This window comes from Talpa occidentalis, unplaced genomic scaffold (genome assembly GCF_014898055.3).
Source record: "Talpa occidentalis isolate TD23 unplaced genomic scaffold, MPIMG_talOcc4v2.1 talOcc4.5, whole genome shotgun sequence".
NCBI classification, from domain to species: Eukaryota; Metazoa; Chordata; class Mammalia; order Eulipotyphla; family Talpidae; genus Talpa; species Talpa occidentalis.
Genome location: NW_023604861.1, coordinates 93,055,652 through 93,072,297, shown reverse-complemented (window position 1 = coordinate 93,072,297; position 16,646 = coordinate 93,055,652). Strand labels below are relative to the sequence as shown.

General features: G+C 34.8%; 1 protein-coding gene across 4 annotated transcripts in view; it reads right to left on the bottom strand.

Annotated features, from left to right (window-relative positions):
- Positions 1-16,646, bottom strand: part of DNAH6 (dynein axonemal heavy chain 6) — a 181,687-nt gene that overhangs the window by 152,887 nt on the left and 12,154 nt on the right. For all 4 annotated transcript variants that reach the window (XM_037527731.2, XM_054701796.1, XM_054701795.1 and 1 more), the window contains exons 4-11: positions 16,084-16,346; positions 12,153-12,420; positions 7,416-7,550; positions 7,207-7,327; positions 6,116-6,224; positions 4,884-5,052; positions 2,673-2,789; positions 923-1,123 (exon numbers count right to left, since the gene is read on the bottom strand). In XM_037527731.2, coding sequence (XP_037383628.1) covers positions 923-1,123; positions 2,673-2,789; positions 4,884-5,052; positions 6,116-6,224; positions 7,207-7,327; positions 7,416-7,550; positions 12,153-12,420; positions 16,084-16,346 — 1,383 coding nt within the window. The remainder of the gene's footprint in view (positions 1-922; positions 1,124-2,672; positions 2,790-4,883; positions 5,053-6,115; positions 6,225-7,206; positions 7,328-7,415; positions 7,551-12,152; positions 12,421-16,083; positions 16,347-16,646) is intronic.

Here is a 16,646-nt window from a genome sequence, read left to right as displayed (position 1 = left end):
CCTTATAAATGAAAGGAAACACTTATTGATTTTTTTTTGCTCTGTGATATTTTTCTTATTTTAAAATAGTCAAGTGTATCAATCTGTTCTATTATTGCATCTGGATTTTGAGTCAAACTTAGATAACCTTTCTTTAAGAACAAGATTATACAAGAATTCACCATTTTTAAAAGTTTATATATATTTTACATCATTGTTCATTTTTGTGGAATGTTTGCTTTCTCTTCACAGGTGTAGCCCCTGTAAAATTCCCACCACCAGTTCACCTATGCATCATCACCATAGTCCCTTGTACGCTTCCCTCCCCTGTTTTGATCACTTTCCCTCCCAGAATTCACCCATTTTCCCCCTAAATGTGTCTGCTCTCAAATTTTTTACTTTGAGATCTCCAATGCAATTATTCTATATACAATGTGAAATCAGATCTAATTTTATCTTTGTCTAAAAGGCTAACCACTATTCCAGCACTATTTATGAAAAATCCATATTTTAAGGATTTTTTAATCCAGTTTTAAGATAAATAAGTTCTGAGGACCTAATGTATAATATGGTGACTGTAACTGATAACACTTGTACAACTCAAACTTGTTACAGAAAACTTAAATGGGCTCATCAAAGGTGGGAGGGGAAGTATACATAAGAGGTGATGGTATGTTAATTAGTTCAGTAGAGTAATCTTTTCACATGGTGCGCATATATTGTCATCACATTGGATACTTTAAGTCTCTTACATTTTGTCAACTCTACCTTGAGACACTCTCATGGTTTACAGGATAATTTTGAAAGGATAAACACTACTTTCAACTTTTACCATTTAGGGATTAAGCAGAATTCAATATAAGTGTAAGAAAGGAAGAAGATAATTGCTCAATTCTTAAAAATTAAGATCATTGTAAAATAATTTTAGTAAAAGCAAATATACCTTTATTTGAAAAACAATTGTGTGAAAATTCTTATCATCATCAAATACTGCTGCTAAGCTTGGACCAGATCCACAAGTTTTTTCTTCAGGTTTGTTGTTAATGTAAGGACTGGTGAAAGCATCAAAATGTGGGTCGGGCACAAGATTAGGAACTGATAACACCGTGCTTTGAAATTGGTTGATTGCACCTGAAATAACATCCTGTTAGAGAGAAAAGTGTAAACAGAAAAAGTAAGCACATATATGGCAATTTGTGAATATTTTTGAATTTTCTCAAATGTTAAAATGAGTAAGAATAACTCCTTCAGCTATATGAGATGCTGTATTGATTTTGAATATAGGGCAAATCAAAAGACACAGTCTCTCTGTCTTCAGGTAACATATTATCTAATCGAACAAGAGGCAGATAAACATCAAATCACAACACATTGTAATGAGTGTATAGAACAAGTATCAACAAAACACAGAAGGGTCATTCATGAAGTAAGTTCTAGCCTAAGAGAATTGGGGAAAGTTTAACAGATGGGTTGAAAGTTTATAATCTTTTCGAGGCAATCTCCAGTCTAGGAATCTAACCTAATAAAAAATTATACATGTAAACAAAGATCACTGCAGCATTACTTAAAATAATAATGAATTAGAGAAACATCTAAGTGTCAGAAATATGAGTATTGCTAAGTCATGGTATACTTACACAATGAAAAATTATGCATGTCTTCAAGATGGGTAATCTAGACTCTTCTTGGTTTACTAATCGATGACTGTACATAAATTTCCCCCTCCACACCCAATGTACATGCCCTGAATACTCCCTTCGTCTTGACTATGGAAAGGACTTGTGCATACTATGAAATGTACCTCTCAAGAACAAGTTAGATTTTATGGAAAGGTAAAAGAGATTTTGCAGAAATAATTAAGGTACCCAATCAATTGGCTTTATCAAAAAGGTGATTATCTTGGGTAGACTTAATTGAATTAAGTGAAAGCCCTTAAAAGAAAGCATGGGTCCTTCCCAAAGGAGACTCTCCAATGGCCTTGAAGAAGCAAACAGCCATATTACAAACTTCTTACAGAGGCCACATGGCAAGGACCCATAGGTGGTTTCTAGAATCTAAAGGTGGTCCTCAGCTATCCCAAAAGAAAACAGGGACCCCACTCTTATAGCTATGTAGGGATGAATACTTCCAATAAGATGAGGGAATTTGGAAATAAATCCTTCACCAGTAAAGCCTGATAGGAGGCCTCATCCCAGTTACGACCTGAATGGCAGTCTGGAGAGGCCCTGAAACAGAGGTTAAGCAGTGCCCAGACTGTTGGCCCACAGACACTAAGAGATGATAAATGGTTGTTGTTTTAAGCTGCCAAATTTGTGGTAATTTGTTACACAGCAATATATAACTAAAACAAAAAAAATTTCTCAGATGGAGCACTCTTAAAAAGATTTACAAACACACACAAAAAAGATTTACACAATGGTATTTTTAACAGAGCGATTTCTTGGATTCTTATGATCTAGAGGGATGCTAAGAATCAATTTTAAATTTTATACACATATATTCTTTTGATGTCCTTAATGTGTGTGAAGCTAAAGAAAATCACTAATGTCAGATGATTTTTATGTAGCTGCAGTACTGTGCAGAAGAACAGTAAGAGTGACTAGAGCAATCCTGACAATCATCTAATAGCAAGACTGGCTTCATTTTCCAAAAAGGTGCTTGGACATAGATGTCATGTGAAGAAACACACATACCAGAAAGTCTTCGAAAGAAGGCTCAAAGAGCAGTGACTGGACCGTCAAGATCAGTTCTGTGAGAAACATGGGGATGAGAGACTCGTCCTCTTCCTGCTTTTCCAACACAGCGGCCCCCTGGAGTGTTACAGAGATGTCATGATCAGGTTTTGAAATAAAAGACCTGTGTATCACTAGAGGCATAATATATAATTAACTGATTTTGTAATGTTGGTATCTTTTGAAGATTACCATAGGAATTTTTTTAAAAAAAGCAAATAGTGAAAGACTGTTTAAAAAAGGTAAAACTTTTCTCTCCATCAACAAAATGGAAAGGCAGACAACCTAGAAAAATATACTAGTAATGTATAAGGCAGATAGAAGGTTGATAATATTGAAATAGAAATAGACATGATATACTCAATAGAATACATGCTAATAATAGTTGATACTTAAATAGAAATATACTTATATAGAAAAGTGGTCAAAGGGCATAATCTGACAATTTTAATCAATTTCTTCCTCTTATTCAAGATAGTTTATTTAATAATATTTATTGACTATAGACTGTGTGCCAAGTAATGCTAAGTACTCATGTAATCCCTACACCAACCACATGGAGGTACCACCATTACCTTAAGATTTAGAAAAGGTGAGACATTTACTCTAGGACATACTGGTTTATGAGGGGCAGAGCAGAACTTAAACCCAGGTCTTTTTGATCACCAGACCTATGTGTTTGTCCCTGCACTGGGTTTATATATTCTTTTTATATGACATTTAAAAAGCAGAGATATACTACTTTGTGCCAATCAAACTGAGAAAGATTAAAGTGAATGGTAATAGCTAGTGGGCTTGTGAGTAAATACTCATTCTCAAACATTGCTAGGAAGGTTGTAAATTGGCACAAAGTTTTCTGGAAAGTTACACATCAGTATTGAAAGCAGTAACAAGTAAGCATATTTCTAAACCAACACTTCCATGTGTAGGAATTTCTTCCAAAGGGAAAAAAACAGAGTTGTATAAAAAATACGTAGACCATGATGATCTTTGAGACATTATTTGGAGTAAGTGAAAAAGTGAAAGAACAATACAAAATTATTTATAAGAATTAAAAGTACATTTCTACATCAGAATATTACATGGAAAAGTAAGAATAGACTTGGAAAATTTTTCACAATACATTGTAAGCAAAAAAAAAAAAAAAAACAAGTGAAATGCAGTAAGTAAAGTATGATACCTTTTCCCCCGTGGTAATAGTTATCTTTGGGTAGCAGAGGAAAATTTTCTTTGTGTATGTCTGTGTTTTTTAAATTTTCTGCAGTTAGCATATATTACTTTTATAATTAGAAATACAAATGTTACTTTTAAAAGGTGACATATTTAGAAAAAGGATAAATTGAAAACAGGGGAGAGAAGAAAGCAATGTAAAGAAGGATGGAACTCAAATCCAACTTTTGGAGAAAAGGAAACTATGACATCGGGCCTTGAAATTGCACAGCTGTTATTCCTGGGGAGGAAGTTGAGCAATGGAAGTAGAAAACCTGATGAAATCAGGTAAGCTAGTTCTGCTAAGTGTTTAGGTGCTGTGAAGCTATTATCCAGGGTGCAGCTAGAGGAAAGCTTACTGGGAAACGTGGATATGAGACAATATGATTCTTCTCTTTGCTGTGCTAGAATGCACAAATTTGTAATACACCTCCAACACCTCAAATTACTCTGTCTCTAAGATCAACATCCTGCCAAAATATTATCCACTTTTGGCATAAAGTCTTGCTTTTAGGAGTTGCTCCTCACCTCTAAACCACTGTTTATATCTTTCATTTATACCACTTCCCCTGCTTCACTTTGCCAATTCATATCCACAGTGACTCTCAAATGATAAGCTTCTTGGAGGCAAAGATCCTCCTAAGGTTTTCATTACTACATATGCAGCACTTAGCATAGGAATTGGCACACAGTAGGCACTTAAAAAATATCTATTGAATGAACACATAGCCTTTAGCAAATTCCTATGAGAGACACAGCAATATTCAGCACAGTGAATCCTCTCTCTGTTATTATTAGATTCTTAAAAATATGCTGATTTTCATTTTACCATTTCATACATATGGCAGGTTCTGATTATACTGTGAAGTCCTTTAAGCATTTCTTCTATTTTTCCAATACACAGAAAACAGCATAATCAGTAAATTTGGACCCATAAATTTTTAAAATTTTCTATGACTATACCTTTTTATCAGTGACTTCAGGCTTCTCTTCCATAATCCATTTCTGAATGACATTTGCTGAAGGTGTTCGTTTTAGTTTGTCAGTGAGATAGGTCAAAAGAGAGTTAACAGAATTTACTGTTAAGATGTGCAGTGTGTTCTCAATTAGATAGTCATTTAGACGGATAAAACTTGAAAAGAAAAAAACACTGCTTCAGTTTTGTGGATTCACTACATAATTGTAAAAGTGACTCTAAAGTAAGTTTTCTGAAGTTAAACATATCATAATTTCTTCTCCAATTTCCATTTGTATTACAATGTCAGAGATTTATTTCCCAAAAATTTATTCTTAGACATTCACTTTAAAACACAAATTTATTCAAATACATAACACCAGTTCAGCCAAGGGTTCTGACTATCCAACAGTATGTTTAAAGAGCAATAGGAGTGCTTAGGATACAGACTGTTAGTCGAGACATTGGAATAACTTTTATTCTACGTGAGTGGAGCCCAAGGAAACTCCAGCACTTGTAGGCCTATGATGCTGGATTCAGGGACTGCATCACTGACTCCTGTTGCGACACAGACATTTAGTGTCATATGATCTACAAACTGGTGCACAGTTAAGAGTAAGCAGACAGTTGTAAAAATTGCACTGATTGAACATTAAGTAATAATAATCAGTGCTTTCTAGTTCCACATACACCTTTCAGATAACATTTGGTGATTTTGTTTCCAAGAATCAGAATAGTCAGTGCTAAGATCCAGTTGGGAAAGCAGGTGGCAGAGCTAATCCTAAGGAGGAAAATCCCCTGGTGAGGTCCTGAGAGGAAGACTTTCCTCCCTGGTCTCCCAGCTACAAAACCCATTACTGCAGCTGTGTGTAGTTCTTTGGTGACCAAATAGAGCAAATCCTCCAGTTGTGCTTCAGGACGTCATAAGCTCTGTGCACCTAACTTCTCCTTATACACATCATTGCCTGCTCTGTGCTCCATGATGGATAGAGGGAAAGGAAGGCTTAGAGATCTAAGAGGAGCTCTTGACCTAAGACATCTTCTATTTTCAATCAGCTGCCAAGCCAAACAGCTGTTTTGCTCGGTGGCCGCTGAAGGAACAGACTTCTGGGGCATCCTTTCAGGTTATCATAATCCCCCAATTCCTCATCATTGTTAGTGAATCCTGTGACAAAGTCTACATATTAATGAAACTTGAGAAGGGTGCGCTAATTTTTCTTGAAAGAATATAATCATTTACCATGTCAGCCTCATACAATGATGCCTTTTGCTGGCCTGCTCTGTGTATGTCATTTTTTCAGATTCTCCATAAGCAGGCAAATTGAAACTGTCAGATATTTTATAAAATTCTAAGAACAACAAAAAACACAACATCAACAAACCTTGTGTCAAAACGTCATTTCTTTTAAGCAATATTCAAAAACAGCAAAAATACTTTGGGCAATGAGATATTTTAAATTTCAGGAAACAGACTATTTATCCTAAAGAATTCCACATCAAAGGATTTGATGTGGACTGTAGATAATTACCCACATTATCAGGATTTGATCTGTGTACCATGCCAGTTCTTTCCAAGAACAACATTACCTTCCTACCTTCATTTTAGTCATCTTTGAGTCCATGCCAGCTGGGGCCAGTTGAGATCTATCCATTCCCTCATTTTTAACAGAACTATTGTCTGTACTAGTCAGTTGGACATACTTTTAAACTGAAAGGCACTAAGTTTACTATAAAATGCTTGTGAAATAAAGGTCTGTTACCAGTTTAGAATATGGTACACAAGCAGAGGTAATACAAGGCACACAAATTTACTGCTGTTTCCCACCTCCACAATATACATTGAATTTATAACCTATTAAGTAAAAATTTAGAAGAAATGAAAGATAGGGTCATAATTTAAACTTAAGAAAACTTGAATAAAAAGTTAATATTTTAATTATTCAGCAATCAAAAAAGATAAACTCATGCCATTCACAGCAATGTGGATGGAACTAGAAGGAATTATGCTCAGTGAAATAAGCCAGAAGGAAAAAGAAAAATATCAGATAGTTTCACTTATAACAGAAATATAGGGCACTCAAATAAGACATTGGGGTAAAAAAATAATAACAGTACAAAACACAACAAATAAAAAATGGACAATTATAAATCAGAGACATACTGCAGGAGGGAGAGGGATCAGAGGGAGGGAGGGAGGAGCACAGGGGACTGAGGTGATGGTGCACGGGTGCATTGGTGAAGGAAACTCTATGGGGACTACACCTGAGTTAAAAAGTTAATATTTTAGAAAGTCACCACGTAGGATATTTTGAAATTCTTTTCCCTTCATACCTGCATTAGGGTCATATGGAATGTCATCAGGAATAAATCCTTCAGCACGCAGAGCAATTTGACAAGCCTTCCTGACCACGTCTTTTGTCTCATCTCGAAATTCTTCTAAGCGCTCCATCACCTAGACATAGGCAAACATGTATAATTAGTGGTACCAAAGTAGCAACAATAAGAAAAAAATCTTGGCACTTACAAGTAAGATGTCTTACCTCTTCTAGCCGTATGATTTGTCCAAACTTAAATTCTTGCAAGGTGTATGTGCGCCCTTTTTCAATATTACAAAGTGCCATAAAACTCAACTGATAACACATTTCATTTATTTTAAGGAGAGCTGGTCGCAAATGCTGAATGAAAATAGGAGTTATCATTATTTAGTTTAAAAAAATCCTATCTTTTTAAAGTCTAAAAATAATGGGAAAGCAAGAATGGTTAAGGAAAATAAATAGCTCTACATGATAAGTTTAGCTACAACTGCAAAATATAGATACATTTGACAGAGACACACTGAAATTTTGTGCTAAAGGTATTAAAATGATCAGGTTTAATTTGTCTCAATTGTTCTGATTCATTTTGAACACATGTCTTTAGTTTTAACAGTGAGGATTTGGCAACATCTTAAATTTCACTAGGTTTGGTTAGTGGCTACTAAAAGATCTTTCATGTTAACTTAAGGACTTTATAATAACAGGCACCATGATAATGGAGGGGCCTGCCTATTGATAAAAGAGGCAATGACATAGAACAAAGACTAGTTAACTTTAAATTTTCAGTAAGCAACATGATGCTTGAAGCAAAATTCAATCATTAAGACCTATTGTAGATTTTGCAATGTTGGCTGGGAGAATAAGTGGACGTGCTTGTGAAATTATAATATGTAAACTTAATCTTTCTCCAAGCCAAGATCAGTTATAGGCTATTGGTTTCAAAGGCACTTGGTCTAAAAACATTCCAAGGCCAGTCACCTTCACTTCTAATCTAACCAAAGGAGAGGAATTAACATTAACATTAATTTATTTGCATGTGATAATTGGTTTATGTGTTATATATATAGCACTCTATTGGATCCTTTTCTAGGAATTTCCGAGATAGGACAAGTAAGTTATTCAGCTCGACATGAAATAGTGCTTTAATTACTTATTCTAATTAAAATTAAGGGAAATGACAATCAATTAGTAATGGTCCTAAATGAAGAGAGTTTTGTGAGAAAACATTAGGAAGTCATATAACCCTTAAAGATCATTTCATGGTGAATATGCATGATTAAAAAAAAGGAACACAAATTTAAAGGTTAAATCTATTAGTTGAAATACAGCATGAAATAAATTAACATGAATACAGGAACAGAGATGGGAATGTAATCAAAGCAGTAGAAAAAGCAAGGAAATCTTGCTTCAGAGTACTCTGAGGAAAGTACTCTTGAGAGGAGAGTGGAGGGGTACAAAGAACAAAGGGGGGCCCGATGGACTATGGTGGAGGATTGTGAGTGTTTTGGTGGTGGACATGCTATTGTAACATACATTGGAAAGGTGGACCTATACCTCCAACTCACATAAAATCTTGTAAACCACTGTCACATCAGTAAAAATAGTGCAATTTTTTTTTAAAAAGGAAGTACTCTTTGGGCCTCCCCGGTGGCGCAGCTGTAGAGCGCTGGGTTGCGAAGCTGCCCGCGGCCTCTGCGGCGCCGGTTCAATCCCCGGCTGCTCCCCGGCCACCGGAGGAGGGTCCCACATGGCGCGCAGACCTCTCCTGTCGCCCGCTGCTCCCCTCAGCAGTGTACTTCGGTCCTTCTGCCTGCTCTGCTCCCCGCTCTGGCTCTGGTGAATTCTCTCACCCTCCCGCGCTTCTGACTGTACCCAGTGCATGTATAAACAAAACAAACAAACAAGCAAACAAATAAATAAAAAAAAAACATGCCTCTATTAAAAAAAAAAAAAAAAGGAAGTACTCTTTGAACCAAAAATACAAGTTCTATTCATAAAGGTTCAAGCTGCAAGGAGCAAAACCGGTACTGATGATCAGCCAAAAGGTGAGAGTTTGACAGTGGAAATTTTGGGAGGGGGGAAATAAAGTAATCTAAGAAATTACTTTGGCTTAATCTAATCACCTGGCTGTCAGCATAAAGGACAGCTGTGAAAGCTGTTGTGAATATTAGTATGAGACACTGGGAGTGTCTCCCCCCCTCCCCCATTATTGCTGTTTCTGTTGATAGTAAATTTCAGAAAGAATCTGGGTTAGGTGGATCATTCTTAGGCTAGTAATTATATCAATGGTGCCTATGAAGGTGATAAGTATCAAATATTATTTTAAATTATTAGTAGAATCATAAGAGAAAAGAATTTGTCACTTTGATGGCTGGTTTCAATGTGTAAAAGATTGACATTAACTTTTATCTTCTCAGGACATTTTCTCTGTGTCCAATTATTCTGTGATGAGTCCCTCTATCTTTTAGGAAATCCACTGCCATGTGGTTTTGATAAAGCTGACTCTTCACTTTCCTTATCACAGGAATGGGGACTAAGCAAATATCCAGCCCTGGTTTATCCGAGCATCCCTGGCTGTGCATGGACTGGTTTAGGATCAGGCATGTGGCCATGCTGAGTCAATCAGTATTCTCACCAGCATCCTCAGCAAGAGGTACTCTTTTCATTAAAATAACCAGCTCTCACTAGATCTGCAAGTGGTGCTCATGCCAAAAGCCCAACAGGGAATGAAACAGACACAGAGAAATGCAGAACAGAAAGATGGAAAGAGGAAACATTAAAGATGATTTCATTGAACTGAATTCAGCCATGCTTAAAGGTATTTCTACCCCTTGAACTTCCTTATTATCTGAACTTTTAAAATTATTGTTAAAATTCACTTATGTTGAGTTTTGCCGATTGCATTGAAATGAGTTTTCCTATTTTCAGAGGTGAACAATTATCATTATTAATCTGGAGGTTGGTTATTGGGTCAGAAAGTCTGTGGGAAGCTATCATAGACTTTGGAAGACAGATGCAGAAAAGCTGAATTTACTGTAAAATCTGAGAAAATCTGGGTGATGCTAAGGCAGAGTATGTTTGGGTGGAGTCAAAAAGGGTTGGAATGCTTTGGTTTTGCTAGTCCTGCCTTCATCATAACATCATATGTTAATTTGGGTCACCAGACCCTCTGGGTAATCTGAGAAATTTTGCATTTAAGAAAATTCACTTGATCTGCAGGTCATGGTTTAGGCAGAGGCTCTAGGCTCAAGTGTATGTTTTTAACCCAGTGTAGACAGGGCTTCAGCAAAAGGCACATCATTTTATAAGGAACAGTTAAAGTGATGAAATTGAGTAGTCTGTCTGAAAAGCAATGGCTGACTATAAGTAAAACTAAAAGTATTTCAATTACTAAGATACTTTCAAATGAAAATAAATGATGTTTCAGTGAATGTGTAAAATAACAGAAAATTGCCTGAAAGTATCATGTACAACATACATTTTTAGAAAACCAGCAAATCAACAAGTACCTGTCATGTTAAGATCATGTGTGATATTAAATATTGAAAACTTAATACTAAATGCACACTTAGATCTAGAGAAAAGTAAAACCTAGAAATAAAGGAGGTTGAAAGACACTTATAAAAAGTAGATATTGTCTCAGACAGCTTCACTGATGAGTTCTGCCAAACATTTAAAGAAAAACTAGTATTTATTCTTCATAACTATTTGCAGAAAATAGAAGAGGAATATTGCCCAGTTCATTCTATGAAGCCAGTTTTACCCTCATACGAAAAACAGAAACACATCAGTAGGGGAAAAAAGCCCACAGAGACCAATTTTTCATATGTATATAAATATATGTGTATATATATGTATGTGCAAATATCCTCAACATAATATTTGCAAACCAAATCTAGAAATATATAAGTATGATTTATTCCAGGGCTACAAGACTTGTTTAATGTCTTAAATAAAGGGAAAAAACTGCATGATAATCTCATTAAATACAGAAAAAGCATTTGACAGAATCATCACGGCTTCACAATAAACACATTTAATAAATTAGAATAGAAAATATAACATTATACTTAATGGTCAAACACTGAAAGCTTTTCCTCTAAGAATAGTAACAAGACAAAGATTTCTGCTCTTGCCACTTCTACTTAACAGAAAGTTCCAGTCAGAAAACTTAGGCAAGAAAAGTAAAGTCATCCAGATAAGAAACGAAGAGTAAAACTATATCTATTTGCAGATGATATATTCTTGTTCATAGACTATTCTGAGGAATAAGCACTGCCCTCCCTCCCCAAACTTTAGAGCAAACAGTAAGTTTTGCAAGGTCAGGCAACAGGCTTAAAAAAAATCAATTGTATTTCTACACAGAATATGTGTCAATATACATATTATACCTTTGTATACTTGTACATATACAGTGGGTAGCTGAGATTTTTAAATATGGACACATACCTTTTAACAGTTCTTTCCCCATGATTACCCCATTGTCCAAATTAAATAATAAAAATTTCCCTTTACTCTAAATACTTGGTAGAAGAAAACATGACACAGTGGCAGGTATTGGCCCATGAAAATAATCCCCTAAATTATTATGAATCATAATGTGTAGAATATCTCAAAGATGAGAAGAGGTAGGTAATAAGGGTTCCACACCTCTGCTTGAAAGGATACACACCTTACCCAGTCAACAATAAAGGGTATCAATAAATTCAAGCTTCTGGAGCTGCTTCTAATTAAGGAAGACTTGTGTAACTCACTTCTTATACTTTGGTATTTGTAGCCCTATCTTAAATGTAGAAATACCACTAGATTGTCAGATTCTTAAAAGACAAGACAGGATAACAATTGTAAATTAAAAAAAAATGTAATGTTCTATTTTAGGGAGAGTTTATACCAATGTCTATAAGAGAGTCACACTTTTTCTGAGTAATTCTTTGTTAAAAAATATGATTCATAAATACGTACTTGATTAACAATGAACAAATTTTTTTGTAAGGATTTTCGACATCCACTGATTTTCTTGGAGCGGACATTCTTCTTCCACACATTAAAAGCTTTCCATTTCCGGAAAAGTGAAAATATGGGAATCTTAGTGAGTTCTCTGTGATATAGATATTCCTGTTCCCATCTTTCTATTTCAATAAATTCAACATCGTCATTACAAACATGTGTCACGGCCTTCTTGCTAATAGTGTAGTAGTCACTTTTATTGATATTCTCATAACTTACAACTCTATAAACAAATAAAAATTAGGGTAAGTGAATAAACTAATCAACACAAAATCAAGCAACTGCATTATTTTTTGTTTGAAAGAAAGAAAACGTTTCTAGAAAACAAATGTTATTTAAAATTTGAAAAATATAAAAAAAATTCACAAACTAACAAACTACTTTTCAATTGGATACATTACCCAAGAAAACAAGAGGGAACAGATTTTTTAAAAATTTTATAACAGTTGGACTATTATAACTCTTAAAGATCTTATAATCTTGGCGATATGCTTGATAATTTCAGTTACATGATTTTTACAAAAGCAAAATTACAGATTTTAAAACATAATAGTCCTATATGAAAGCTATTTGGAAATAAGCTTTTATTATATCATTTTACAAACTATTCAATAATAATAGTGAAACACTATGAAATATTAACAGAATTATGAGAAACAAATCAAGAAAATGTGAATAAGATTTTTTTAAAAAAATTATCATATAATACTATTATTGAGAATAGTTATCATACATTCCTTTTTCACCAGTCATCAAGGGTAGTCCTCAATTTTACACATATAAGGAAATAGGTCAAGTAAAAAAGCAAGAATGGGATAAAAATAGGAGAAAAGATAGGAAAACTGGAAAACTTATTCTGTGGGTCTATTACTAAAGCCCTTTCTAGAAAGTGGCAACTTAAATGTTGAATTTAAGTTATTGGTGCTCAGTGTCACTTGGAAATCCCTTTTCTTTACATTTTCCTACCTATTCAAGATCATCATCCCCAAAATCCTAAGCTCTTATTATTAACATTTTACAAATCTTTTTCCTCCTCTACATATCTCTACTCTGTGGAGTACATGCACACACATAAGTGTGTACTTTCTCCTCCTTCTTATCTGCTGCCCCTCTATTATGTAATCTAAGTGTCTTGTTCTGTTACTTTATAATAACCCCTTTAGAGTCTTGTTCATGTGCAACTTGGTGTTGGTAAATTCTATTAGTTTTTGCTTTTCAGTGAAGTTCCTTACTCTTTCTTTGATCCTTTTAAAAAATTATTATTTTTTTAATTATATATATATTTTTTACATCATTTTTCATTTTTGCACAATGTATGCATTTTCATCTTGGTTATAGTTCCCACACAATTCCCACAAGATGTGCTACATATACACAATGCAATATTACTCATCAATCAACAAAGATAAACTCATGCAATTTTCAGCAACACAGATGAAACTGAAAGGGATCATGTTTAGCAAAATAAGCCAGAAAGAAAATGATCTTGATTGTTAATTTTGCTGGGTAAAGGATTTTGAGCCCTAAGGTTTTTTTCCTTTAAGTATCTTAAATGTCTCTTTCCAATCCCTTCATGCTTGTGATGTTTCTGCTGAAAATTCCACTGACAGTCTGATTTGTGTTCCCTAATAGGTTATCCTTTTTCCTCTTGATATTTTTATTATCTTGTCCTTGCATTGGTTCTCTAAAGCTTTATTTTGTGCTTGGTGTATGTCTGCCTGGTACTCTTTGGTTTGGAAGTCTTTGAGCCTCTTGGATTGCAACTTCTGGCTCATTCCCCAGATTGAGATAGCTTTTTTTTTTTCCCCCCGATAACGATGTTTATTTGATTTTTGAAATCTGTATCACACAGAAAAGTTAAAAAATATTCATGTACAATTCCTTAAATTCTTATTTTATTTTATTTTTTTACATTTTATTTTATTTTTTTAATTTAAATTTTATTTTTATATTCCCCATACAATTACAACCCCCTTATTTTTACCCCAAGCCCTCCTTTCCCCGCCCCCATCCTCCATAGAGTGTCTCTTGTTCATAGTTATTTGTTGATATTGATATTTTCTTTCTTACAGTTATTCTTTTCCTGGTCCCTTATTTAAGTTTTCTAGATTCCTGCTATGAGTGAGACCATCCGGTATTTTTCTTTTTCTTTCTGGCTTATTTCGCTGAGCATGATCCCTTCCAGCGCCATCCATGTTGCTGCAAATTGCATGTGTTTATCTTTTTTGAATGCTGAGTAATATTCCATGGTGTATATGGACCACATCTTCTTGATCCAGTCATCTATTTTTGGGCATTTGGGTTGTTTCCAAAGATAACTTTTAATGATATTTTCTTTAAGTCAGTTTTCTATGGCTTTCTCTCTCTTCTTCTGGGAGCCCTGTGATAGACACTATTTCTCTTTAACTTGTCCCAAAGAGCTCCTACATGGTTTTCTTTTTTTAAATTCTTTTTCTCCATCATTGTTTTTTTTCAGGCTCATTCTCTCCATAGCTTCTGTTTGTCTACTAGTGAGGCCCTGAATTGTATTTCTAAAATCACCTAGAGTATTTCTTAACTCCACTATTTCTGAACATAGCTGCCTCATATTTTCATTATCTTCTTTTTTCTGTTGTTGCTTTATAGTCTCCACTATTTTTTTAAAGATCCACCAGCATTGCCAGGGTGTTGCTCTGAATTCCCTTTCTGTTATGCCCCACATCTCCACTGAGTCAGGGGATCTTTTCAGGATTTTGCTGTTGTTCTGGTATTTGTAATGTGTCCCCCGATTCTTGATTTTATATGGTTTTTAGAAGAGCTATAGTTCAACTGTGGCTTCTATACTTTCAGTAACCAGGAGACTGGTACTGGTGAGGAATAGTAAATACAAGAGGACTGGGATGATAGGCATCAGCACATAACCTTTAGTAGAGTCAAGAATTTGAATTTACTGTTGTGTAGCATTTCTTTGAGGGGAGTGGCAGGTGTTTTGGATATCTCAGTCTGGGCTTCAGCAGTAGCATCTTTGATAGGTTAGTTCAGGTAATTTGACCCAATTCGAGCTATGGTTATTATGTATTGTGAACCTCAGATTCAAACCAGTAGTCCTTGCTCTGTGCCCCGACCTCTGCAGATCTCCAGAAATACACCCTCTATCTTGAGTGCTTGTCCATGCACTTACCTTACCCAGTGCAGTGCCAGGGTCTTAAGGACCCAATGTAAGCATGTGTCTGAGTCAATAGCTATATGGGGATCTGCACTACTACCCTCTTCCCCCTTGTGGGTTGTATGACTCATTATCCCACTATGCAGAAAATTATTGTGGTTTAAAAATTAAAGTTTGAGATTACTCTATGTTGGCAATTCTAATCTCTTCTTTTTTATGCCACTGCGTGCACTTTTTGATCTAGTAATTTTCCAGCCTTGATAAAAAAAAAAAAAACATAACTGTTAAAGAGACACAAATAAATGGAAAGATATTTCATGCTAATGTACTGAAAGAAATAAGGTTGTTAATATGTTCATACCTCCCAAGGCAATCTACAGATTTGAAGTGATCCCCATCAAAATTCCAATGTAATTTTTCACAGAAATAGAACAATGTTAAAATTAAATGGAACCACAAAGACTCAATAATCAAAGAAATATTGAGAAAGACCAAAGCTGTATGCATCACACTTCCTGATTTCAAGCTATATTACAAATATGATAGTAGAACTTAAAAGCTTCCATCACAAGAAAAAAAAGTATGGTGTTGGCATGGTGATGGTTGTTAACTAGATTTATTGTGATCACTTCATAATATATACAAATATCAAATCATTATGGTGTACACAATTATGGATAATATTTGCACTTATTTGTAGTTTTTAATGTTAAATAAATTGCTTCATAAAAGAGAACTCACTTCAGATTATACGTATCATATTCAATGGAAGACTTTGGCACAGCAGAGATCATATAAAGAAATCCAAGATGCTCATTTTCACGTACTATTTTAATGATCTCTAAGGGATTACGAATGTTGGCTTTGATGACTTCTTCCCGGTCACGGAAAGTGTACGTAGGGTAAATTGAGGAACGAGTTGCGAAGAGACCTCTTCTTCCAATACTGGTATGTGATGATTTAGCCGGAGAGGGAGAGAACACCTCAGCAGAAGGCCTGTGGACCTAAACAAATTTTTTTTTGAAAAAATTAGTTTTTGCAGACAAAAAGCTATAGAAAGGGTGAGATGCTGACCTAAAGGGCTAAATACTGTGCTACTCAAGATGTCCTAAGTGTTCAAAGGCAAGTAGCACTTTGAACTGAAAATTTTCAGACTATTTTTAGGTATTAATATTGAATATTTTTTACTACCTATGCAGATGTCTATCTCTTTCCTACAAAACAGCCCCATTATTAGTTCCTATCTTCTCTCATTTAACTCATTCTATTACATTAATATTACCATTTCTTGATGTTCATAAGCT